Genomic DNA, 26142 nt, shown 5'->3' with positions numbered 1-26142 from the left:
TGAGTATAAAATCAACTGTTTTATTTTGCCTTAAAATTAAATTGACCTAGTATTTGTCCTCTAAAATGTAGGTATTTATGTAACTGATAAAATGAGCTTTAACCACAAGAGGGAGCCAGCATCATTCTAGTTCACAGCCAAAGGAAAATACTAAGGGAAAACCAATTAATATGAGACAGCCATAAAATACGTAAGATGAAACAATCTTTTATGCCATATATACTAATATAAGGCTATTAAAATTATTTTTCTATTGTAAAGAAACAAATTTTGTATTGCCAATTTCATTATAAAAATTTTTGGAAGTAATACTGAAAGATAACTGTTAATAGGAATTTCGCTGTTTTTTCTGAGAGAACAAAGTACCATCTCCTAAGGGATTTACTCTCTGAATTAAACATGATAAATCTAGTACTAAAAGATACTAGATGATTTCCTTCGAAGAAAACAATGTATTACTACCAAATAGTAGTCAGGCCTATTTGAGAACTAATGAAGAGCCCACAATAAATTACTATAATGCAAATTCAGTTTCCATGCATCATAAGATCACAGAATCAAAGGCTGAGCATGTTATTAACTCCTGTTTGCAACCAGAAACACACTGTAAATAGTGCAACAATCCCAAATCAATAGTTTATTAGGTTGTATTCCATTCTCGAAGGGTTCTAAGGAAAAATACTTCGTAAGATTCTTCAATATACCTCTTTAATTAATTTTTAAAATTCCACTTCTATCCCGTGGATTACTTAGTGGAAATAATTATTTAAAGTAAATTTGATAAAAAGTAATGGAAAAGGCAATTTAAATGGAAGGCAGAACTCAAATGGCTGGAATTTAATAGAAAAAAACAATTTTCACTGACCAAAATAAATACATAATCAAATGGGAAGGAATTCTAATACAATCATAAATAGTTACCACAGACTCAGATACTTCTAATATTAATCGACTTTTTTTAAAATCACAAGTAATATGATAGCTCAAAATTTTTATCCTGATCTCAATTTTCATGTAATGTTAAACTTGGCTATCTGGTTTTCATATCAATAAAACAAGAGGACTCAATACCCACCATCCCTTTTAGTTAAAAAAAAAAAAGAAAAAAAAAAGGATAATCATTCAAGTTAGCTCAGTTGAAATAACAATGGTTTTTCTAAATATGCTATTGTCATAGGTGTAATTTTGTTCTGAGTTATAACCAATATCAAATATTGGTGGGAGAGGGGAAATTATCATAGAAAAAAAATGGTAAAAATTAAAACTTTAAATATTAAATATGTCTAAATATGTCTCTTGAAGTCTGATGTAATTTAAAGCAGTAACTTCGTTTTCCAATGTTCCACTGTGGAATTACACATTACAGTCCATCTGAAATGTCTTCTCCATCCTTACCTGCTATCATATGTCTACATCCCATCTGTTCTGACTTAAATATCACGTCCTCCAATAAAACCTGAACTCTCCCCCCACAAATTATAATTTCACATGAACCACAAGCAATGCTCGTCACTTTCTACCTTGTTTTGTAAAATTTTAAGCTATTTGACTCATTTTCATGTCCTCCCTTCCTCCATCTATGCAAACAATACTTAACAGTGAAAGGAACAATTAATTTAGCACTTCTGAACCCTCTACCTAGCATAACTTTGTGGACTGCTCCATACAAATCACACAAGGAAATTTTCTAGTAAATAAAAGAATTCAACTAACTTGTTAACTTTCTTAGATGTAGAGATGCGAGGGCAAGTACCACGTTTATGATCTAATTCACCACAAATGAAGCAGCCGTCTTTAGAGCCCTTACAAGAATGGTCTGGAAGAGCACAGTGATTGCAAATGCTACAGTGGATCCAGGCTGTAAAATAAAAATTAAGTTTTGAAGAGGTTCATTTAACATAATTTTTCATTTGATTAACCTTTATGATAGAGAAGCATGAATGTTGTTTACTTCAAATACTGTGACTGGTTTGCATAGCTGGCTATAATTTGGCTAAAGACACCAAAGTGAAGAGGTTGGAATCCCTCATAAAATAGCTAACTTCTTTCTGATACATGGCAACAAATTTAGCCCTTCTCCAATGAGTCATGATCTCACAGCCGCTGATACATTGGGGGCTGGCTAAGTGACACAAAGCCCTATTAAAATAAGCCAAACAAATGCCACCCTGAAACACGATAGTAGTCTTGTCTCTCTGTGAAGGAGAGAATGTACATTTTGATACTTGCAGAAATTAATAAGCAAGTAAATTAATCCAAGTCTCTATATTATTTTTTTTCTTTTATAAATACAGTTAAATAAAAAGCCCATTTAAATGTTTTCATAGGGTCTCAAACATTAAGTCTAAATACTTACAAGGCTTTACACACTTTTTGCAGAGAAAGCAATGGTTCCATTTCCTGCCATCCTACAAAAACAATATTTAAATTATGTTTAATTTGTCATTAAAATCAAGTTCCACAATTAAAAATTAAAATGTCTTATTAAAATCTGTATAAATTATTAATTCCTTATTTCTCACTTTCCTGGGCTTCAAAATTACATACTTTGATTTTAATTTATACATTTCTCCACTCAACTCAGTGCCTCCTTGATGGGTCCCAATTTCCTTGACTCTAAAACTGGGGGATTTATCTAAATGATCTTGGAAGTCCACTCCAAATCAAGCCGCCCAATCTGCATAAAGAAGAGCTCACTGAAAATTTCAAGAGAATTAATGATTCATAATTTTTATGTGTCTAGCACAATCCTTAATAAAATTCATATTTGAGAACTTTATGTAATTTAGAAAGATGGGGATTATACGTAGGTTACTATTTGGGTAATTTTAAAACTGGGAAGTAAAATGTGTCTAGTTTAATGAGTATATAAAGTCAACATTTACAGATCTCAACAGGTCAACAAATAGAATGCCATGATCCCATTAGACACGTCCCCATGAGCCCTCCCCAAGCCAGAATTCCACCTTCCCCACTGAGTAACACCTGTTCTGGTTTCTGTGATGGCCACTTCCTTGCTTTGATTTATTTGTACCACTATGTATTTCTAAGTTTTGCTTTCCTCATTTTGAACTTGTATAATCTGGGCCTCATTTTTTAAAATGAAGAATACAGATAATTTCTAAATGAGTTGAAAATATATGTAATCAGATGTTATCACAATTAAAAACTAGTATAAACCAGTAGTAAAATGACAAAGTTATGAAAAATGTGACAAAATACACTCTTTCCTTTGAAGAAGAATATGTGTTTATCGGTCACACTAAACCTCACATATTCTTTCTGACTGGATTTAGTTAAAATAACAGAGCAACTCAAGAGTGATCCCACCTTCCTAAACAATAAAGAGGAGGTATGTCCTGTGCAGTCCTTCTTTCTCTGTAAAAGGCGAGGAGTAACTGTACATGTCTGCTAGGACTACTGTGAGCAGTAATGAGTTAGTCCATTTACTTTACGCCACTTAGGAATGGGCCTGGCACACAAAAAGTACACGGGACATATTATTCATTATAGTTTCCTTAGAAGAGCGATGATGGCCAATAGTTCAATGCTTTACTTGACACATCATAATTCTGCCCTTAACAAAATTCAATGCCTTATTTGAAACACTAATAATTTTAGCAGTCATACAGTACTATATAAACATGAATTGTTAGTGATGACGAATCAAACTGTGTTACGTGCTGTTGCGTCATCTCCTCCTGGCGACCCTGTGAGTAAGTGAGGTCCACAATGTCCTGTCCTCATCAGCCCTGCTCAGCTCCTGCAGACTCATGCCGAAGGCTTATTGTATGGAGTCAGTCCATCTCTTGTTTGGCCTTCCCGTTTTCCTGCTGCCTTCCATTTTCCCAGCATTACTGTCTTTTCCAAATAACCCTGCCTTCTCATGATGGCCCTAAAATAGGACAGCTTTAGTTTGTCATTTTTGCTTCCAGTGATGTTTCAGGCTTAATTTGCTCTGGGACCCACTTGTTCATCTAAGTATTTTTAAAAGCCTATTGTACTTTATAATTAGAAATAAACTACTGTATTAAAGTATAATTAGTAAATGATAATGTATTAATACAAATAATATTAACAAAATAACATTAAATAAAAGTAATGAAACTCGTAAACTAAAACAAAATTAATATATTTGAATAAAAATGCATTCTAAAGAAACCTATACCTTGGATGTGCAAAAATTACAGTGCTCACAGTGCTGATTCTCTAGAGAAACATATCGCTGACACAGAGGGCAAAATCTAAGGAGAAAAAAGACTTGGAGAAATTAGCTGCATATACTTGAGATTCACAGAGTAGATAAAAGTTTGCAAGAAACTCATTATAAAAATTGGGTGTAATCCAAATTCAATTCAATATAAAATTATGAGCTAAAGTTAAAAGTAACAGAACTACTTGAGTCAGTATTAAAAGCACTCTAATGTTAGATATATGGAACTTTATTTTCAGTGACTTGTGTATTTCAAGTACTGTGATCTTACCTGTACCCTTCTTCAACAGGAAGGATTATTTTGTTGGGTGGAATATTGGTGAAAATACGCACGGGAGACTGTTTTCGACCCGTCTTTCCATGTTTATAAAGTGCATGATTATCATAATCTACCTAGAAAGTTTTGAAAAATTTAAAAAGAAAATTTACTCAAATGAGTCAATATTCATTAAGATTCTTTAACCAATGAATGAACAAGTTGATGCCAAGACCAAAGTATTTAGTAAGAAATTGTGAAAAGAGTTTACTTATTAATCAGCAGCCTCAGAAAGACTGTTGGCAGTAAAATTTCATTAAAAAACCAGTAAAATTTATTATGACAAATTCACATTGCCCAGTATTGAGAACAACTCTATTAACCAATACAATAGATGTCACAAGAAAGGCTATTATGTAATTAAGGATTTAGCTTTTGGCATTAAAATTTCCACCGCTGAAGCTATGTGCCCGTGCTGTTGGGGCTTTTCCTTTTTTGTGTGTGAAATTCACGTCCGTTTTCAGCTCACCAAGTCTCAGCATGGCCTCAGCATGGCCCTCCACACTCACTATTTGACAGAGCACAGGTCTGGTGGCCAGACTGGGGTTCTGCCTGCAGTTCACTTGTCATGGGACCTTAAGCCAGACTACATAATTCTCATCTGGAAAAGGAGGTTACCTTCGAGTTGTTGTGAAGGTTAAATGAGATGATGTATGTAAAACACTGAGTTCAGGGTACCATATCTGTACATATGGTACAGACAGACAGAAAGATGGAGATGAAGAGAGAGATTCATAACTACAGGTCTTCTTCCCACAATGACTACTTCAAACATTTACCTCTCCTAAGATCCCCAACTCCACTTTCAGTTTCAGCAGACTACCTTCAAACTAAGGCGCAGCTAACAAGCATGACTTCTATTAGCTTCGTGCTCCTATCTCCTCCTCCAACCTCTCTACTATCCACACACATTTCAACTTGGTGTTAAACCTCCTACAAACCCACCTGGACACTTAGTCCATCCTTCTTTAGATCAGTAATTCTCCAAGTGTGGTGTCTGCATCAGCAGCAGCATCACCCGGGATCTTGGTAGAAAGGAAAATTCTCGGCCCACCTGGGACCCTAATAAAACAGAAACTCTGGGAGGGGAACCCAGCATCCGTATTTTTAACAAGCCCTCCTGGCACAGCAAAGGTTGAGAACCACTGCTTTAGATGGTCCACAAGAATACCACGGGATTTTTATGAGGTCAGTACAGGTAGATCACAACTTTTAAATAAGTTGTAATGAGTGGTTTAGATTGTAAACAAGAATACACTTAAGTTTTACCACAGAACTGGTGCAAGCTATAATATTTAACCAGCAAATCACAAAAATGTAAGGAACTGATGACAATGGAAGGAGGTCTTTCACAGGAGACTCCTAAGCTTTCTCTATGGCCCTGCCAATGCCTACTAGATTTACAGGGGAACAACTTTCGGAAGATTGATTAACAAGCACCAGCAATGGGGGAAAAATGAGTACAGGATGAGGAGACCCAGCTAAACAGAGAGGAAAAAAAAAGAAACAGTGTGAAAAAAATACCCTGGGGGAGGGGTCTGTTAACTTTCAGTATGGTGAGACCACAGTCTAGCGTAACTGTGTAAAGCTGGCACCGGCTCACAGCTGGCCTACACAGAAGTGTAATACTGTCACAAGAAAAGGAGGAGGTTAGCTCACATTGGAAGCCCTGCATTCAGTCACATTTAAAGAGACATTAATAAAACCAGTTCATTTCCACTGAAAGTAATGGAAATGAATAGGATTTAGAGTTTAACATATTGGTGGTGTTTATTCAGAAAAGAGAAGACTGGGAGGATCTGATAGCTATTTTGTAACTGAAAGGGTGTCATGTGGAATAGAAATTAGACTATATCCTTTATTGCTTCAGAGAACAGAAGTAGGACCAATGGTTAGAAGTTAATAGGGAGCATATTTTATCTCAATATGAGAAAATTTTCTAACGATTAGAGCTATTAAATAAATTGAGTTGCCTTGTAAGGCTGTAGGACTTTGCTCACTGAAAGCATTCAAGTGAGGCTTAGATGACTACTTGTCATGAATTTAATGGAGAGGATTATTACATGGGGAAGTTAGCCCACGTTACCTCTGTTTCTTTCCAACTTTAAAATTCTATGAATATACGTGATCTATCAGAGGCTAAGATACAAAAGTAGATTTTACTTCAAAATCACCTTAAAATAGTACCTTAAGTAGTTTTCTTTTAAAATGATTTAAATTCATCATTTTTTCCCATTGCACTTCTTTACGCACTCAATATACAGCACCTTATTAAATTCAACAAAGATATTTTGAACATTTATGAGTGTCATAAGAAAAAAAAATTATTCCTAAGAGACTCTTACGAAGATTTTTAAATGTTGGAAAAGAGTATTTTAGAAAGAGTTCTAGCAAATGGAATATTCCATGCAATATAATAGATAGCAGATGGAAGAGAGGGGAAAACAAGAAAAATTTCTTTATGGTTACCCAAGGAGTCAAAGAATGCATGTGTCAGGAAGGTGGTTGATTGCTTGATTTTGCATAACCTAATTGAGATTATTATTATTTTTAAATGCGGGTTTGTTGTGCTAATTAACTATAAACATATGGTATGTAAAATGCATGCTGCTAGAGTAAATTAATGTACCTCTAACATACATCCATATTTCATAGCTTCATCCACACAAATAAACCTCCTATGGAAGTGCTGTAAAGCAAACACAATTTTGCAAATTGCGTTATCACTAGTGGTAGAACTCATACACCATTTTCCCATCATTATCCCTGACATTTCACTCACAATGATGATGAGAGGCATTTTCAAATAGAAAATTTCTCCCATGGAACTGATTAATGTGATGAAGTACTGTATAGAAATGAGGGAAAGCACAAAATCTCTGCACTTCCTAACTTTTAATTTTATCTCTACGCAAATTTCTTAAGTAACGTGAGACTGAAACTAGTTACACGGAAACCAAGATATTCAAGTCAACCTTCATTCTGTACCTACTATGCTCCAGGCATCGTGCCAGGAAACATGAAATGAAACAAAGTGCTTGTCTTTTCATAACTTCCTAAGGATTGTGTTCTATTTAATTTCAGTATATTCAAAAGATTCCAAGTGAACTCTTTAGCTCTGTCAACCAACTTCTATCACAGCAAGGTCTTTTAGTCTTATTTTCCATATCCCATATAACCTCTTATTTAAAATTGTTATTATTATATATATGTGTATATATATATATATATATCTATATAAATATATAACTTTCCTTGTCACTCCAAACCCATTAAATATTTTATGTTTATTATACTGAGTTTTAAGAATGTCAGTTGCCATCTTTTAATTTACAATCACATCTCAGAAATTCGTGTCAAAGTATCTTCATTCCTGACCATGAAACTAGCCTCAAAAAACAGTTTTCTATATGGGATGATTTTTTAAGCAATAGCTTAAAAAATAAAATAGCAAAGACCTCTACTATGAACAATCCAGACAAATGTCCCAGATTAAGTAGAAACAAGAGATCACAGCACGTTTAAGGTGGAAGGTGTGTGAGATGATCTAGTTCAGATCTGGTAAATACAAGACCTGAACGCCATCGCTCCCTGACCCTGACCCGGTGACAGACATCACTAATCAATCACACTACTCTCTGGTATTCCCAAATTCTCCAGAAAGTCACTACCAATTCATCACGCTTAGAGCTAAAAGTGTAACTTATCTGCCATCCCTTTTCTGGTTCAATCGTTTTATTTTATTTTATAGGTAAGGAAACAGAGATCTGGAAAGATAAAGTGACTTCCCCCAAGACTAAATAGCCTCTGAAAGGCAGTGCCAGAACTCAAACTTCTGACTCTAAAAGCAGAATTTCTTTTATCACATCTTCCTTTCTAATCTACCCTTAGCAAAACTCTTGGTTTTCTAGGTCTTTGATCACTATTTTATTCTGAACTCATCAAGTGCTTTATCACAGAAGAGTCTACAGCATTTATATTTTATGAGGATTTGCAGCATTTCTGCCTTCCTCTTACCTGAACAGTATTTGAAAAAGAGGGTTAGTGATTTTGGTTTCTTTTCTGCATTGTGGTTTGGGGGCTTATAATCATCTTAGGCAATGTCAGAAAGAAGGACTAATCAAGGTCTATAGGAAAAGTTCTGAGAAGGAGGAGAAGAGCCTTCAAATTTTTATTTGATGAAGGTGGCTAATATGAAAGAAAAAAATTACCACAAAATGAAGTTAAAGTAACAAAAGAATGCAAAAGGTTTGGAAATAATAATAATAATATCCAGATACATTTTTAAAAGTAGGAAAATCATCAAAGAGGAGGCACTACAAATAAGGCTAATAAATATACTAGGAGATATGATGAAATCAGTTTTTCCAACCGAGTATGTCATGGATAATAGTGCTCTTATCTTTTTTCCCCCAAAATCAACGCAGGACTTTTATTGCATCTTCAAAATATCACAAATAAGCCTGACGAATCACTTGACATCTTGGCGTTTCTGTAGCTGGACAACTTAGATCTAACTCATCAGCCCGCTGAACTGTTCCTTTTTCTGAAACATAGACAACATCCAAAAATTTTCTGATATCCTTGTTTTTAACTGTGTGGCTTGTTGAATCAAAGCAGCTGAATTTGATGCAAATTCAGTATCATTTCCTTCAAGAATTACTCATCTTTCTGGGCTTGAGATACTGAACAAGCGACACCTGACCTCATCTGAACCCTGCGAATGTATTTTTCACCCAAGAGATTTTGGATTTCAACATGAGAACCATTCTCCTGATAACAACGTTGATGGGGAAATGAGCCCACACAGAGCTCAGCTTGTAACGGACGCCCAATGTAACACCCTTGATTGTGTTCTGTCCGGGACGACAGAGAGTGCGAGCAGTCGCCAGTTCCTTTCTGTTTCCCCACCATTGGTCACCCCAGAGCCTCTTCTTTTTCTTTCCAAGGGGCCTGGGTTCTGCACTGATGTGATTGAAGTCCCTTCACAGGGTGCAATAACTGTGCTTTCCTTCAGAGTGATGTCCACATTTTCTGGAATGTCCACCATGTGATTGCTGAGAATGGGCTTCATCCTTGCGATAGATGCAGCATAGAGCAGTAGCGTCCTTATCTTTAGTAGGAGTCATGGAAAACAAGTATTTGTTTTGTTTTATAGATTTTATTCAAATTTTTCTTTTCAAGGGTCGGCTTCCTCTCTATTGAAAAGACTGTTTGTCATCCTGTCCAATACATGACCTAATTAGAGCCTCTTTCACCAATACACTGAATTGTATAATTATTTCCAATAAGCTTGGCCCTTGGAACTATTCCTCAAAATTAAAACTCCAGTATTTCCAAAAGTTCTTTCCTAGTGACACAGCTGTCTAAACAAATGATAATTGGTTATTCTACACAAACACCTCTCATCCACTTTATTCTGGATCTGCCTTTGCCTCCTCACCATTTCAAACTCTTGTCCACAGTGAAAAGTCATCTCTAAATGTAGATGGAACCGTTTTCTAAGGGACCTTGTATTTTGCAATTTTAATGTCTCAGATACTGTACAAAAAAAGGACCTGAAGAGAGTTATACCCTCACTTGGGACTGTCTGAGTGATGACAATATAGTGATGGTTCTGACAGTGCTGATTGCAATAACCTTGACTCTGCATTTGCTGTGTGTCAGGGCCTCGGCTAAGCCTTTTCAATGTCTTATCTCATATAATTCTTGAAACCTTTGAGGCAGATACGGTATTACTATGCTGATTTCACAGGCAAGATGAGCTTCAGAGAGTTCGATAAAATGTGCCTACCTAGTAAGTGGCAGAGCCAGGATTAAGAAAACTCAGTTCCTTTCCAAATCCAGAGTTCACGCTCTTGGCTCTCTTTCATTTCATTATTGATTCATCATGTAGGGTACCTACTATGTGTCAAGCATTGTGCTAGATAATTTATTCACAGTCAAAGGCAGCAGACGCTCCTGGAAACCGGAACTATTAATAGTTTATTTAGGTAACATCCTTAGGGTATGTCAGCTATCTCTGCATTGCAAACGTCAATATAAGAAACATCCATCAGATAAGGAACAGAAAAGTGGGTGCCCTAAAAAGGAAAGTAGAAGCTTTGAGAAGAATTATGATGTGGATTTTGCTTAAAGCAGAGCTCAAAAAGTCAAGGTTAAAATGGTTTGTGTCACACACTTTTGGAAGGGAACATATTAATATAGTTCAATAGTCCTAAAAATGTCCATTAAATTTGGTAATGTAATTTTTAAAATTCTTTTAGTTTTAGAAATTTATTTTAAGGCAGGTATGTAAGATACGGAAAAAAATTATACGAATAAAAGATGTTTACGGCAGGGTTATTTATAGTACCTTAAAGGTGGAAGCAGTCTGTAAGTCTAAAAAGAAGAGAATATATAAGAACATAGCCAGTTAATGAAATAATTAGGAAGATTAGAACCAAGTGCCCGCTTGGAACAACTGGTGAAGACATTCACAGTTCGAGGGATGAAAAGCCGTAATCAGAGGCTACTCAATTGCTCAGGAAACTCAAATAGGAAAATAGAATTACAAAAGAGGCAGCAGTGCGCGCTTGGTGGCCACACAGGGTAATATGACAAAGGGCTTAGCTTCAGAACCAAGGAAATAAATACAGGAAAGTGGACATAAAAACAGTAGAATGAGTTGAGGGGCAGAATGGAGCTACCGTGGCCTCCACTGTCTATTCTCACCTAAGGCAGGTTCCCAGGACTTTGGGCAGAGATGTGAGGGAGATCTAGTCAACTCCGCCCTAAATCACACTCAACAAACAGATCTCAGCATCTCTGCCTTTCTGATGCCCCTCGACCATGGCACATCTCTCCTTAGAGTTACTGGCATCCTCTGAGTTGCACAATACAGAGTACATGGCATTCCACAGGCCAGAAAAAGTGATTTACTTCTCTAGGGCCTCTGAACAGAGAAAACCCATCTGCATGATGAGCCTGGGTACTGTGAAATCTTCTGGTGATGATAAAAGATGAGATTAGTTGGTCTAAAACCCAGCTGCACTTCAGAATCACCTGGGGAGCTTGGTAAAATATTTTTTCTTGGGGCTTTACTTGCTGATTTTGATTTAGTTGGTTTATTTTGGTACCTAAGAATCTATATTTTTAATAAGCACCTTAGGGATTAGAGACATTTAGGTACCACTCTACTAAGCTACATATGGTATAATTTTAGTGTTTAATACAGCTTGCAGTATTTTCATTTACTAAAATCAATGGATAGTCTTATCAGAATATTTATTTAAGCTGGATATCCATTCCCCACCAAGCCAGAAGATAGAAGGTACTATACCTGATAATCCAGCATGCAGAAACTTGGAAAAAACTGACAAATTCGGGATTCAAAAAAATAGGGGAAAATCCAGAAAATGGGTAGTTCTTTGTTATCTAATGGATCACAAAAGTAGGGGGAAAGAAAATAAGAAATTGATATTAAAGAAAAAATAAAACAGCTATAACTGGAAAATTTCTGGTATCAAGAGAAGCTGCAATTGCTCAATACATTTAAATCATACAAAAGGAAAGAATGTTTACTGGCATGCCATTTACATCCTGACATTTCCCAAAGGAAATGAAAATGTTCTTTTATATCCAAACACAGCTACAAAAGTATGAAAAGTAATCCTTATATGCATATCACTATAGTATATGTAAAGGAAAGATAGTCCCAAAACAGTGGGAAATAAAATTAACTTTTATGAGAGGCAGGGAACGGAGCTATTATTATATGCATAGCACCTAGTATAGGCTGAGCACAATGCTAGGTAATTTCTTCTCCTTCTAATAACCGCTAGAGTTAGAAATTAATAATCCCATTTTACAGAAGGAAAAACTGAAGCTGCAAGATTTAAGTCACTGGTTCAAGTTCATGGAGCTGATAAGTGGCAGAACAGGAATTCAAGCCCACAAAGCTCTTTATTGTTTCCCCAAGAACATATACTTTTATCCACTCTGATAAGCAGCTTAAGAACCAAAAATAAGTGGAATACTTGACACTATGAGTCATGTTTTAGATTTCGTCTGCACTCTGTCCCGGGGCACACCATTTATGTAACGCTATTAACGGAGATGCCTGATCCCAATTCCTGACACTCTTACAATTTATCAACTTGCAAGCTGGAAACTAAAATAATTACTGTACAGACTAATAAGATAATTATATAAAATACTTTGAAGCTCTAAGCCACTTTAAATTGAATAATAACCCTCAGCCATTAACTCACGCCCAGGACCGGGTATCTGTGTGTCACTGATAACCATTGTTAGGCTACTGACTGTCTGACTTGCCCACCCGAATTTTGGTGCAGTTTAGAGCTCTGGGCCAGAGGTTGGGTGCCCTCTTAGAGTTTGGGGCAAGACTTTAGGAACAGGGAATGTATGGCCCATGAGGGCAGAGATATGTGTCTTATTCACTATTCCTAACACCTAAACAGTACCTGGTACATAGTGACTATTTGGCAAATATTGGTTGAATAAATGACAATTCACTGCTATGCTTCATAATGTCCCTTTATGCCATATATATATATACATATATACATACATATATATACACACATATATATGTACATATATATACACATATATATATTTTACCTATAAGCCATTTTAAAAACACATGACTAGAACAATACAAAGTGCATCATGATGATAAAGTTTGCTATATTATCAAATAAGCCCATTAAAAAAAAAAGACAAGAACTCAAGTCATGTGTATTTCATCAGTGCTCTGATTCACGGAGACCTGCTAACGTTTAACAGGAAGTAGATACATAAATACATGTTTATTTTGCAGTAAGCAATAAATTATATACCTTGGCTTTGACCTTCTTTCCACATAGCAATTAACTTCTTGAATGTAACAGCTAGAGGTTCAACCAAGCCACCGAAAGGAGGGTCTGTCACCATAATGACTCCTTCACCTTTATCTTCCTGTAGAAATGTTCTACATACTGCAAGGGCAGCCTGAAACAAATATAAATTCATTTCTAAGTTAGGACTAGAGGGAGGCACTGGGTCCCACCTGGGGGAGAACGCATTAGGCTCAGCCTCACCCTTCACACCGAAAATCCCACCCATCCTGCCACCCCAGAGCCCCTCTCTCATTCAGCTGCCGTAAGATTTTATCTTTGGGTTGCTTGATAAGCAGGTCTTTAAAATTGCAAATTCAAATACCGTCACTATCAGAGGATTACACATTTCAAATGGTTAAATTAAAAAAAACTAAATTTAGTAACGTAAAAAAGAGAAACTCATTACCCATGAAGACTATCTAAAAGCGCTACATTCAGTTCAACAAACAGAAGCAGGGACTGGAGATACAAAGATGAATAGGACATACTGTTTTTTCCTCTCCAGTTTGTCTGTTGCCATGAGCTCAGTTTAATGAGTTACAAATGACCAGTTAAACATGCACGTGTCTTTGAGTACCAGGTAAATGAGAGACATATTTGAACATGTAGGTCAGTAAATAAATGAAAGCTCACAAATAACAAAGCTTATCCAGGCCATGAAACCACGCTATTAACGTGTTTTCCCAACAACCTGGATGGAGTGTTTTTAGTAATTACAAAGTTAACATTATCCACTATCTAGGATATTTCCCATTTTTTCGCTTTGGGAGAAGTTAATAAGAGATACAGCTATTAATACTAATTCCAGTCAACTGACTTTGTAGTAGTTTTCAAGTATGTACTTACCTAGAAAAGCAAGTCAACGCTTATATGAAATGGCATAAGATTTTAAAGTTTAATGGTATTTTAAACTTACATGTACTTTATAATAAAATATATATTGTTCTACGACTAAGTCAATGTAGAAGACCCGACTGATGAGAGGAAAAAGCACAACATCTAATCCCCGTTTCCTAGGAGAGTCTGTATTAACTTCCTACTGGAAGTCCTGTAACAAAGGATAATGTGTGAAGAAGGTCCATCATTTTTCAAGTGCTGCCTGGTCCTTTCTTAACCTGCCTGCACAAACAGGACCCAAAGCACAGATGTTACTGCAAAACCTTCAAATTCCTTAGAGTGAGAAGCAGAAGAAAAGAAAAGAAACAAGTAAACGATGCCTAAACTCTTAACCAAATTTAGAAAACATTAAAGAATGTCTTTCCAGTTAAGAATCAATGGCGTCATGTCCCGTCATGAGGTACCGAGGGGCCTAAAGCTGACCACCTATGGGAAACAAATGCTTGCTTAATGCCACCAGTGTTGACAGTGACTTACCTCTTTTCTGCATCTCAGTTATCACTGAAAAACTGCTTGACATTTTAAATAGCCACCCTCTATACATACTTCAACCCCCTTTACCATTAAGGCATATGACATTTTTGTTATCCGAACAACTATTATTTGCTTATGAAAAAACCCTGGGCGGGAAACTCCTGCTTTTTAATCCAGACTGTAAAGCAGTTATGTGCAGTGACAGAGGCTTATAACCTCAAAGCACCCTGTACACCTGCATAGGCGCCTAGGGGACACTGAAATACTTAGTGATTGATTAAGTAGACGGTCATCTCTACTGAAAACCTTGACTGGGGACGTAGGTAGAAAAAGGGCAGAGAGTAAAACCATTAAAAGAATACTTTCCTATAGTTCAGTCTGGACAGTTGCAGTGCTGTTTAGAGGCTGTTTCTAAAATATAGAGAGGAAAGCCTGAGCTGGACGACTGTTTTCTGCTGGGAAAGATAAAGTGGAGCTCAGTCTTGGCAGCTTATTCTAACCGTTAGTCTAGAAACTCCGAAGGTAATTCTGTAAACTTTCAATAAAAGTTAAACAGAATTTCCTAGAGAAAGGCTAATTGCATGTTACTTTCTTAAAATATATGAAATTGCTAGCCAACTGTTAGGTATTTAAATTTTACACTTATTCAAAATAAAAAGCAAAATCATGGCATGATATTAAAAACAAACAACTAACCCAGGACCCTCTACTGCAGCGTCAAGCAGTAACATAAACTCGGTTACTTTGTCATCTGTAACCAGCTCTGACCACAACCCCTGAGCTCAAGGCCCCACAGTTTCAAGAGGCCATACTGGACACTTCTACGTCAATGTTCTACCAGCTCCACAAACTCGACATTTCCAAGCCTCACTTACGAACTTCCCTACCCTCTGTTTTGAAGAAGGAAATACAGATCCGGGTCACATCACCAAGTCATTTTGACTTATCCCCCAGTACATTTATGACCAAGTCTTTTTGTTTCAGGTGTACAATTTTGTAAAATTCAGGTGTACAACACAATGATTACACCAAGTCTTCTTGTTTCATCTGCAAAATGCCCACAGAATCCACTCCTTTCCTCTTTTTCCCACGGCTACTGTCCTAGTTGTGAAGTCCCTCATCAATTGTCAAGTGAGTTTTCAATCCCTCTCTCTCCTTCACACTAATCTAATCAGTTCTCAAATCCTAGTGATTATCAACCACTAAGCCCTTTGGGAAACGGTGAAACACATCTAATTCTAACTGTTATTTATTTCATACCTGCTTTTCATGGCCGTCACAGCTGAAAAATATATATCCCAACGCTAAATTGATTCTGATGGAAGGAATACATCACTGGCTGTACTTACTAAATCAGGAGACTTATTTTTCAATCCCAACCAACAACTGAGAATTTGTTTTCATTTCCTAAGTGCTTAGAGTTTTAGTCTTGCTTGGTTTTCATTCTATCATTAGCTAGTATTTTAAAGTACACTATATAATTAAGCATGGTTCACAATTTTTAAAAAAAATATATAGAAACATGTATGTACAGATATGCTTCAAATAGCCTTGATAATTTCAAAACCCTTTCAAATTCACAATCTGCTATCAGGTGTGATTGGTTGGTTACAGTTTTTATTCTGTAATAGGACTGACAAAGACCTCAAAGTTGTAGAAGTATCAGCTCTGCTCTGTTGTTTATTCACAGTGACACTATTAACATCATATTGAAAGAAGGTTTTGATTTTTTTAAGCCACTATCCTTTTTTTTAAGACTATTCTTTTAGAGTAGGTTTGGGTTCACAGCAAAATTAAGGAGGAGGTACAGAGTTATTCCACATACCCCCTGCCCCCACACATGCATAGTGCCCCCTCTTGCCCCCCCTTATCAACATTCCCGGCCAGAGGGGTACCTTTGTTACAGTTGATGAACCTACATTGACACATCATTATCACCCAGATTTCACAGTTTACATTAGGATTTACTCTTGACACTATTTTTTAAGGATTAGTTTAATAAAACCATAAATCCCCTTAATTGGGACATGAAATTTATCAGGGAGGCAGACACCAAACAACTGACCACAGAGTTATTTAATTACAGTATCGTAAATCTACAGAAAAGAACCTGACCTTGTCTGAGGCTCAGGGGAGACGGGAGGAAGTGACTTGGAACAGAACTCTCTCTGAAGGATGAGGTAAACTTAACAAGGCAGAGAGCGAGCAGAAGGCAGAGGGGAGAGAATGGGTAAAAGCCCCTGTTGTGGAAAGGCCAGTTCGAGGTGCAAGTCATGTGCCCTGTTCCCGAACACAAACAGCAAAGCAGGAACAGGGAGAGGAGAGGCTGGAGTGGCAGGGGTCAGATCCCACAGAGCCACACGGGGCTTGGTAAGAAAGTAGGTCTTTATCCAAAAGCAGTGACAAGTCATGAAAGAGGAATAACTTGATCGCTTCTAGATGCTCAATATACTCTCAGTGAATGAACAAAAATAAATATCAATAAACGGGGAAACAGCCACAATTTGATCTTGAGGGACTTTAGAAAAATAACAAAGAAGGTACTCTTGAATTTGTTCTTCCACAATAAGAAGAGATAATGGTCATAATTCTTACCTGTCCATCAAAGAAGTGATGATTAAACATGTTATAATGGCAAAAGCTATCTTCCATATAAAACTGTGAATACCTGTAAAATAATTTATTAACTGAAGTTACTTGTCCAATCAGAGATGTACAGTACATAAAGAGAAACTAAAATTTAAAACTATGAAATCGTATCTTTAATAAAATAAACTTCATCATTCTTTAAGTTTTCTGAAATAAAGAATATTTTCCCCAAATCTCAGAGTCAGTAACAGTGGATGATGAATAATGAACTTAAATTATGTTCCCAAGTTTAATAAATCAGTGGCAAAATTACATACGTAAAATACACACATTCTTATGGACTAGGAGGGTATATATAAACAAACAATCAGGTTACTGATACATTACTATGCAGAGTAAGGTTGAGATGGGTGGGCAATTAAAATACATCTCTCATAGTTAATAATTTTAAGCAAAATACTGAATGAACATTTCTGCTCAATAACTGTTAAGTACTATATTTTCTTCTGTGGTTAACCAAAAAAATTATTTGATACAAAGTTTTTCTTGTCTATGTCAGATTAGCTTTATAAAATATGCTTCTCGATACATTAAAAAGAGAAGTATGTGCATTTCACATTTACTGAATTAGTGCCAGAAAAGAAGGGATATTTATTTACTGATTGAATCATTTTATTCTTCTAACATACTACTCTTTTTAAAACACTTTTTAAAATTTATTTTTATTAAAAACAAACTTTTTTACATTTATTTTTCAATTACAGTTGACATACAATATTATATTAGTTTCAGGGATAGTAAGATACTACTTTAAAATGCCATCAGTAATGAATGACAGTAAAAGCTTTGGGTATTAATGTTTTATAAATTTTTGCTAATTTACTAGGTAAAATTCATACTACGAGTATGTTATGGTTCCAATTTGCATTTATTTGATTTCTTACGAGACTGAGAGTTCTTTATTCCTCAAATGTATTTGTACTGTCCGTCTCTATGCATTCTCTATTTATGTATATGGGTCTTAATGCTTTTCTTGCTGATTTTTGAGTTTTTCATATATTACAGAAACCTCTTTTTTATCTCAAGAGGATTTTGAACTTTGACAATTTTGTTATATAAACAATTCACATATGAATCACATCATCCTTCTATGGCATTCATACCCTTGTGGAAAGACTGAAAAAAATCAAGGACACATCCTTACTTCTACGACTTCCTTAAGCAGATCATGATGGCAGCACTTCTTTGTGTCTGCCTCTCAGTTATCCATTACTGTCTATGTAACTGATTCACCATCCATGGTGGGTACTATAACGGACGACCGTGGTTTATTCTCTTTCTATTACACTGTGGTTAAAAATGCAGGCTCTATAGTCAAATGGTCTGGTTTCCAACCCTGAGTCTTTCAGTTATTGGCTGTGAAACCTTACTGAGTTATTTAACCTACCTGAGTCCCAGTTTCTTCATCTACAAAATGAGAAACATAGTAGTTTCTACATCATAGGACTTAGTAAGAATAAATAGATAACGAATGTAAAGTGCTTAATGCGATACCAGCTACACAGCATATACTGAAATGTTTCGTATCATTATTTTAATAAATACCAGCTACCAAGATTTATGTCTTAATGTCCCTAATATTAGGGAATTATGTTTATGTCCAACCAAAATTTCCCCTCCTGTAATCTAAACCTATTTCTTCTTGTTCTGTAGAGACAGAGGATAGCTATTCACCATTCTCACTATAATACCCCTTAATATTATTTAAGACACTGTTAGTACATCTGCTGATTTCATAAAACATAAATTTGCACTGAGGAAAAAAAAAGGTTCGGATAACTGAAAAATATTTAAACAATATACTGTAACTTAATGAACATTCCAAAAACTGTATGATAATGAACATTCCAAAAACTGTGGGACAATGTCAATTGCCATTAATAAATGAATGTTTTCCTATTTAACTAAATTCCAAATAGCTGATTACATATCTATATCTATATCTATATCTATCTATCTATCTCTACCTAGATACATATCTAGGTATATGTGTGTGTGTGTGTATATATATATATATATAATATATATATATGTTATTTAATTTACATATACCTATATCAATACTAGTATAGCTGTGAGTCAGCTATCATTTAAGGTTTTCTTCTCTCTTGCATTGCTTTGTGTAAGCAAAAAAAAAAAACAAAAAAAAAAACACATTCCCTTTTTAAATCTATTTCTACCGTCTCTCCACTTTTCTTTTTTGCTTCACAATGACAAGTCATTTTTAAATATTAAAAAAGAAAATTTTATTTACATAACATTCAACACAGCACAGTTGTCCAAAACTTTCTGAGCAGTAGTGGGCAGAGCCGGGGAGAGAAAAAAGCCTAGATTTCAGCTCTAGGTTTCCATGAAATACAAGGGCGCATAATTATTCATATTTTAAATTATGAAAAATCACTCAACATTACCCTTAAAATGAAACTAGCCACAAAGAATTATTCTCTCCATTGAATAAGGCAAACAAAACCAATCAGAAATGCATGCACTTGAAAACTGCTCAAAAGGACATTCATTTAATTTGGCCATTCATTCTCTTTAAATGAGTCAGTTACCAACTGTGAAACATGCTCTACACACAGGAAATGTAGTCAAGAGCTGAATAAAATCAGTTCCTGAAGTGAACCCAAGAAATTCATTTTTTTGATATAACTTTATTTGGATGAAGTTTGCCTTCACATCTTTCATGCTAAAATTAGAGCATATATAAATCCATCTTAGCAAATGTTAACTTCCTATCTTAGACCACCCAAAAAAGAATTAATTACTTATAGCACATATACATAGAACACTGGAGTTGAGGCAGTTCTCTCTCTGCAGCTTTGGACAGGACTTTTGCAGAGCAACAACGAACCAAAGTCAAAGTGCCAGAAGTAACCACACAGGAATTTTTTCCTGATTTCATTGTGGTCCTTGTGAGAAATGTGAACCAACTACACTCCATCATACGCTAAATACAGGCAACAAACTGAGTTCATTCTGGCTACTCATATGTTTCAATAAACCAGCTCTCTCTTAACACCCAGTGTTGACCTTTTGTAGAACTGACTCAGTAACAGGGTAAGATACCAAAGAAACTAAGTAAGCTAGGATATCTTTAGTCCCACACCTTCGGCAACACACACACACACACAGGTTCATAGACGTGAAAAGAAAAAAGGATCAGCGTATTCCATTAGCTATAAAATAACTATATCTACATCTCCTACTCCCTACTCTGACCAAGAGGTTTCAACTACAGGCTCAAGAAAGGTAAAAACTACAAGGTACGGCATTTAAGGCGAAAGAGTTAAGGGTTCATTTAAATCTTTCAAATTACATCAGGTAAGATGAAAAAGAGTTCTGGAGAATGGTTGCACAATGATGTGAATGAACTTAACACTACTGAACTGTACACTTAAAATGGTTAACATGGTAAATTTTATGCTATGTGCATTTTATCACAACTTTTAAAAAAGTAAATCGGGGCAATGAATAGTACAAAATGAAATTAAGAAAACAATGTAATTTACAATGGCAACAAAAAGGATAAAATATTTAGGAATAAATTTAACAAATGAAGTACAAGTCTTGTACACTGAAAACTACAAAATATCATTTAAAGAAATTGATCTACAAATTTAATGCAATCTCTGTGTAAAATTTCCAGCTGGCTTTCTTGTAGAAATTGACAAGTTGATCCTAAAATTCATATGAAAATGAATGGAACCCACAATAGCCAAAACAATCTTTAAAAAGAATAAAGTTAGAAGACTCACACTTTCCAATTTCAAAACATACTACAAAGAAACAATAATCAACATTGTATGGAACATAAGGATAGACATAGATCAATGTAATAGAATTTAGCGCACAAAAATAAACTCGTGCATTTTTGGTCATTTGGTTTTCAGTAAGGTCTCAAGACAATTCAATGGTAAAAGAATAATCATTTCAACAAATGGTACCAAGGCAACTGGATATCAACATGCAAAAGAATGAAGCTGGAATCCTACCTCACGCCATATATAAAAAGTTGACTCAAAATAAGTAATCTAAATATAAGACCTAAAATTAAAAATTCTTAGAAGAAAACAGGTGTAAATATTCCTTACCTTGGATAAGACAATAGTTTCTTAGATATGATATCTTAAACACAAGCACCCAAATTAAAAAGAATAATTTGGACTCCATCAAAAGTAAAAAGACAACCCACAGAATGGGAGAAAGAATTTGCAAATCATGTATCTGATAAGAGCCTAGTATATAGAATATATTAAGTACTCTTTAAACTCAACAATAAAAAGACAAATAACTAATTAAAAAACGGACAAAGGACTGAATAAACATGTCTTTAAGAAGATAAACAAATAGCCCATAAGCGCACGAAAAGATGCTCAACATCATTAGCTACCAATGAAATGCAGTCACCTTGGAAAACAGTTTGGCAATTCCTCAAGAAGTTAAATACCGAGTTATCATATGACCAAAAAATTCGACTCCTAGGTAGATTCGACTCAGTTATGGCCTCAATTGTGTCTCCCAAAATCCATATGTTGAAGCCCTAATCCCCAGTACCTCAAAATGTAATGGTATTTGGAGACAGGGTCTTTAAAGAAGTGATTAAGTTAAAATGAGGTCATTAGCGTGGGCCCTAATGAATGTGACTAGGGTCCTTATAAGAACAAGAAATTTACACACACAAAGAGATACCAGGATAGGCACACACCGAGGAAATACCATATGTGGACACAGTGAGAAGGCAGATACCTGCAAGCTAAGTAAAGAAGCCTCAGAAACCACACCTACTGCCCCTTGATCTTGGACTTCTAGCCTCCAAAACTAAGAAAATAACTTTCTGCTGTTTCAGCTACCCAGTCGACAGTGTTTTGTTATGGCAGCCCAGCGATCTAATGCAATACCCAAGAGATATGAAAACATGTTCACACAAAAACCTGGACATGAATGTTCATAGCAGCATTATTCATAATAGCCAAAAAATGGAAGCAACCCAAATATCCATCAACTGTACATCCATGTAATAGAATATTTGGTATATCCACATAATAGAATATTATTCAGCCATAAAGAGGAATGAAGTACGGATGAAGCCAGACACTAAAGGCTACATATTATATGATTACACTTATGTGAAATATCCAGAGTAGGCAGATCCATAGAGACAGAAAGTAGATTAGTGGTGGCGAAGGGTTAGGGGAGGCGGAAATGAAGAGAGACTCTTCTTGGGGGAGTGTTTCTTTCAATGGTGATGGAAATGTTCTGGAATTAGATAGTGGAGATGGTTGTACAACCTTATGAGTAATACTAAAAACCACTATTTTATGTATGTGAAATGTATCTCAATTAAAAAAAAGAAATATTCCTGAAATACTGCAAGTGGAAAAAAAAGACTATATGTTATGATTCTACTTTTTAAAATTTGTATATGCATAAAAAAGTTCTAAAAAGCCAAAGTCCAAAATGTTCTGGGTAATAGAATTAAAGATCATGTTTCCTTAAAAAGGAAAAAAGGTAAACCAGGGATCCTTGGAATTTGAACAAGTTCTTTGAGATGAAACACTATGATTTTTTCCTTTGTGTAAACTAGTCTACCACAGTTAGGTTGGGAGAAGCTTGTCTTTAATGAAATCACAGTCATTATATAATTTACAATGTAACTTCAAAGAACTAGGTTATCGGAAAGACAGCACGGTACCATTTTCACTCAAGTAAAGTGCCAACGGTAGGAATTTTAGTGCCTCTGATCACTGATATACTATATTTGCTTAAATAATTCGGTTGTGGACACATGATTTGTTTGTTTTTCCAGCACCCATATTTCCCCTCCTTCAGTTAAATACCTATTTCCAATGAAGAACCCACTTCTGCAGTTGGCCAGGGGCTGGCCAGAACACTCTGTCTGCCAGACCACAGTGATGGTTCTGGAATGGCCACTTGATTTCAGACAAGCAAAGTGGAGTGCTTCCTGGAGCTCTGCTGCTGGAGCTCTCAGGAAAGACTGCCTCTTTCTACTGGGCAGTGAAGCTGAGGCTTTGTGAGCTAAAGGTGCTGCCCGCCAAAGTCCCTGGCAGTGTGAAAGAAGCTGTGTGTGAATAAAGCCAATACACACAGGAAGACAGATGAGAGGCAGAGAGAGAAGACGGAGCCCTCACCGCACTGTGTGAGGCCCAGGATGTTGACCAGACTAAAGCGTGCTGTGTCCTGCACTCCAGTCATGTGAACCAACACATGTTCTGTGACATAAACAAATTTTCAAGACCCTAACAAAAGAAACATTCCTGACTAATATGAACGCCTTATTCTAATTACTATATGAATAACATGAAAACCAGTTATTAACTCATTTGAAATCCACTGTCGAACAAGGCAGGGGACAGACGCAGAAAGGGAAAGACAGGAGGGTGATGAGGGAAACGGGCTATATAAGAAAGGCTCATATACACTTTCAAAAGCAGTTACTTCCAGAGGATAACTTAATTTTTGGAGACAGCTTGACTGGGTTTGAATCCTGACTTGGCCACTTGTAAACTGTGACTTTGGTCAAGTTATTTAACCTCTTGTAACTCAGTTTTTCCATCCGGCCAATGAGAATGATAATAGCATGTATCTTCATAGGGCTATTGTCAGGGCTTAACATATGAAAAGTACTCAATAAATAGCAGTTGTTATTAATGTTGTTATAGTAAGAACCCAAAAGTTAAACTTCTACCTTTAAAATAATAAATGTATAATAATTTAACAATAATAATTTAGGGGGAAAAGTGGTAGTTAACAAAAGAAATTAATATACCTATACAGTGGACTATTATAACAGCCATGAAAGGAATGAAATACTGTTACATGGAGGAATCCTGGAAACCTTATGCTAAGTGACGAAGTCAGACACAAAGGTCACATTGTATGCTCCTGTTTATGTACAACAACTAGAACAATCAAATCCATAAAGACAGAAAAGAGATCAGTGGTTGTCAGGGGAAGTAACGAAGGAGCTGCTTTTCAGTGTTCTGGAATTAAACAGTGGTGACGGTTACAAAACATAGTGACTACACCAAAAACTGCTGAAATATACACTTAAAGTGGTAAATTTTAAGTGCATATCTCAATTTAGAAAAAGGAACTGCGTTGATTTTTAAGAAGAACTCTGTACTGTCCTTATGGAATTCCCTTCTGCTGAGGGTCCCTCACCAAGCAGGTAATGTTAACAAATTGTGCTAGTCCCATCGCCAAGGGCTGAGTGCTTCAGACAGCGGGGCGTATTTCTGAGGAATGTAGCTGCTTATTTTAGACAACCTAAAGATGACTTGGAAATCTAAAGAAAAATGAATTATTTTCATAGCTACACATTTTATTGTGACTTTTTACACTTAAAAAATCTGCCTGCCTTGTTTTTAGTGAGAAAAAGCATATGCAGTTTCATAGATTGTCTCCAACAAATACTGGAATATTGGCGCAATAGACTCTAGCAGATTAAAGAAAAAGAACCACAAAGCCTGATTCCTTCAATGCATAGAACAAGTAAACGATGCTAAGAACACAGTGTCTTATAGACTCACCGTGAACTCCTGGGATTCAAGTAACTACAGAAACTAGGAAAAGTACTTCAAATTTACAGAACCACAGAGACTGTGGATGAACGTATTTACCATCTAGGGTTATAATAAAAAGTCTGTATCTTCTAAATTACCACCAGGGGAGAGATTCAAGGTATGGTCCTCTTTCTGTCTTATCTCCCTTTGTCCGAACATATCAAATGCCATCTAATTTTGAAGCTCTCCCACAAAGCTTATCTGTTTGCTAATCCTCTGCCTTGGGACCTGTCTATTTCCCTAGTTAGCACTCCCTTCACTCCAGGCTTTGTCCAGTGAAAGACAATATGCACATCATCTGGTAAAAATATGAAAATAATATCACACTTAAAACATCTTGATGCAAGTTCAGAATTCTCTTTGAAAACAAGTATATGAGAAAAAATTTCATTCAATAGGAATTTATCTCTAAATTACAAACTAAAGACAACTAGACACATTCATAGGGAAAATTTAGGAAGCACACTAGTAAAAAAGAGAAATCTGCTGCCTCTGTTTGAAATATGGAAGATTACATGTGGAGTTTCTATGACTAAAAATATGCCTTGTAACAAATTACTACTTCTAAATGATAATTACGATTATAACAGAAAATAAAAAATTAAAAAGAGGAAAACATCAAAAAGAAACAGGAGACAATGAAGGAGAATAAATACACTTTGTAAACCTACCGAAAATCAATATCCAATAAAAGGCTTTTCATGTTAGACTTCTTGTCACCTGATGCTTTCAACCTGATCAGCTCATGTAACCTAAAGTAATTAGTGAAAGCAAATTTCATAAGAAATTACAAATGCCATAGATAATAAGCAAATAAACAAAAAACTCCCATCAATGTTCTCCTGATATTTCTAATATTTCAATGCAACAGTGAAGAGAATTTGGCAGATATAACCAGTTCCAGTTTTGCAAACATTTTTTGAAAGGCAGAACTTAACTGAAACAGAGACATATAAAATAATAAATAATTTAAGAATCAAATCAGAATGAATCCCTATCATATATCTGAAATCCATAAAGATTTCTCTCAACTGGAATACATAGCGGGTACCAAAAATATGTATACACATTTTAAGAAAGGAAAACACTGTATTATTGTAATACTCAATATATACCGATAACAAA

The 26142-nt window shown here is 35.6% G+C and overlaps 1 protein-coding gene across 2 annotated transcripts in view; it reads right to left on the bottom strand.

Moving 5' to 3' along the window:
- Positions 1-26142, bottom strand: part of ZCCHC4 (zinc finger CCHC-type containing 4) — a 40836-nt gene that overhangs the window by 3598 nt on the left and 11096 nt on the right. Inside the window, exons 5-12 of one of the 2 annotated variants that reach the window (XM_019743913.2) lie at positions 25689-25769; positions 17378-17450; positions 13373-13523; positions 11851-11945; positions 4485-4606; positions 4169-4244; positions 2357-2408; positions 1714-1858 (exon numbers count right to left, since the gene is read on the bottom strand). In XM_019743913.2, the coding sequence (XP_019599472.2) occupies positions 1714-1858; positions 2357-2408; positions 4169-4244; positions 4485-4606; positions 11851-11945; positions 13373-13523; positions 17378-17450; positions 25689-25769 (795 nt within the window). Of the gene's footprint in view, positions 1-1713; positions 1859-2356; positions 2409-4168; positions 4245-4484; positions 4607-8685; positions 10613-11850; positions 11946-13372; positions 13524-17377; positions 17451-25688; positions 25770-26142 lie in introns of those variants that run through there. The other variant, XM_074321969.1, reaches the window with a different exon arrangement.

The sequence above is a fragment of the Rhinolophus sinicus genome, linkage group LG02 (assembly GCF_036562045.2).
Source record: "Rhinolophus sinicus isolate RSC01 linkage group LG02, ASM3656204v1, whole genome shotgun sequence".
NCBI classification, from domain to species: domain Eukaryota; kingdom Metazoa; phylum Chordata; class Mammalia; order Chiroptera; family Rhinolophidae; genus Rhinolophus; species Rhinolophus sinicus.
The sequence above is the reverse complement of the archived record's forward strand: the minus strand, read 5'-3'. Positions and strand labels throughout refer to the sequence as shown.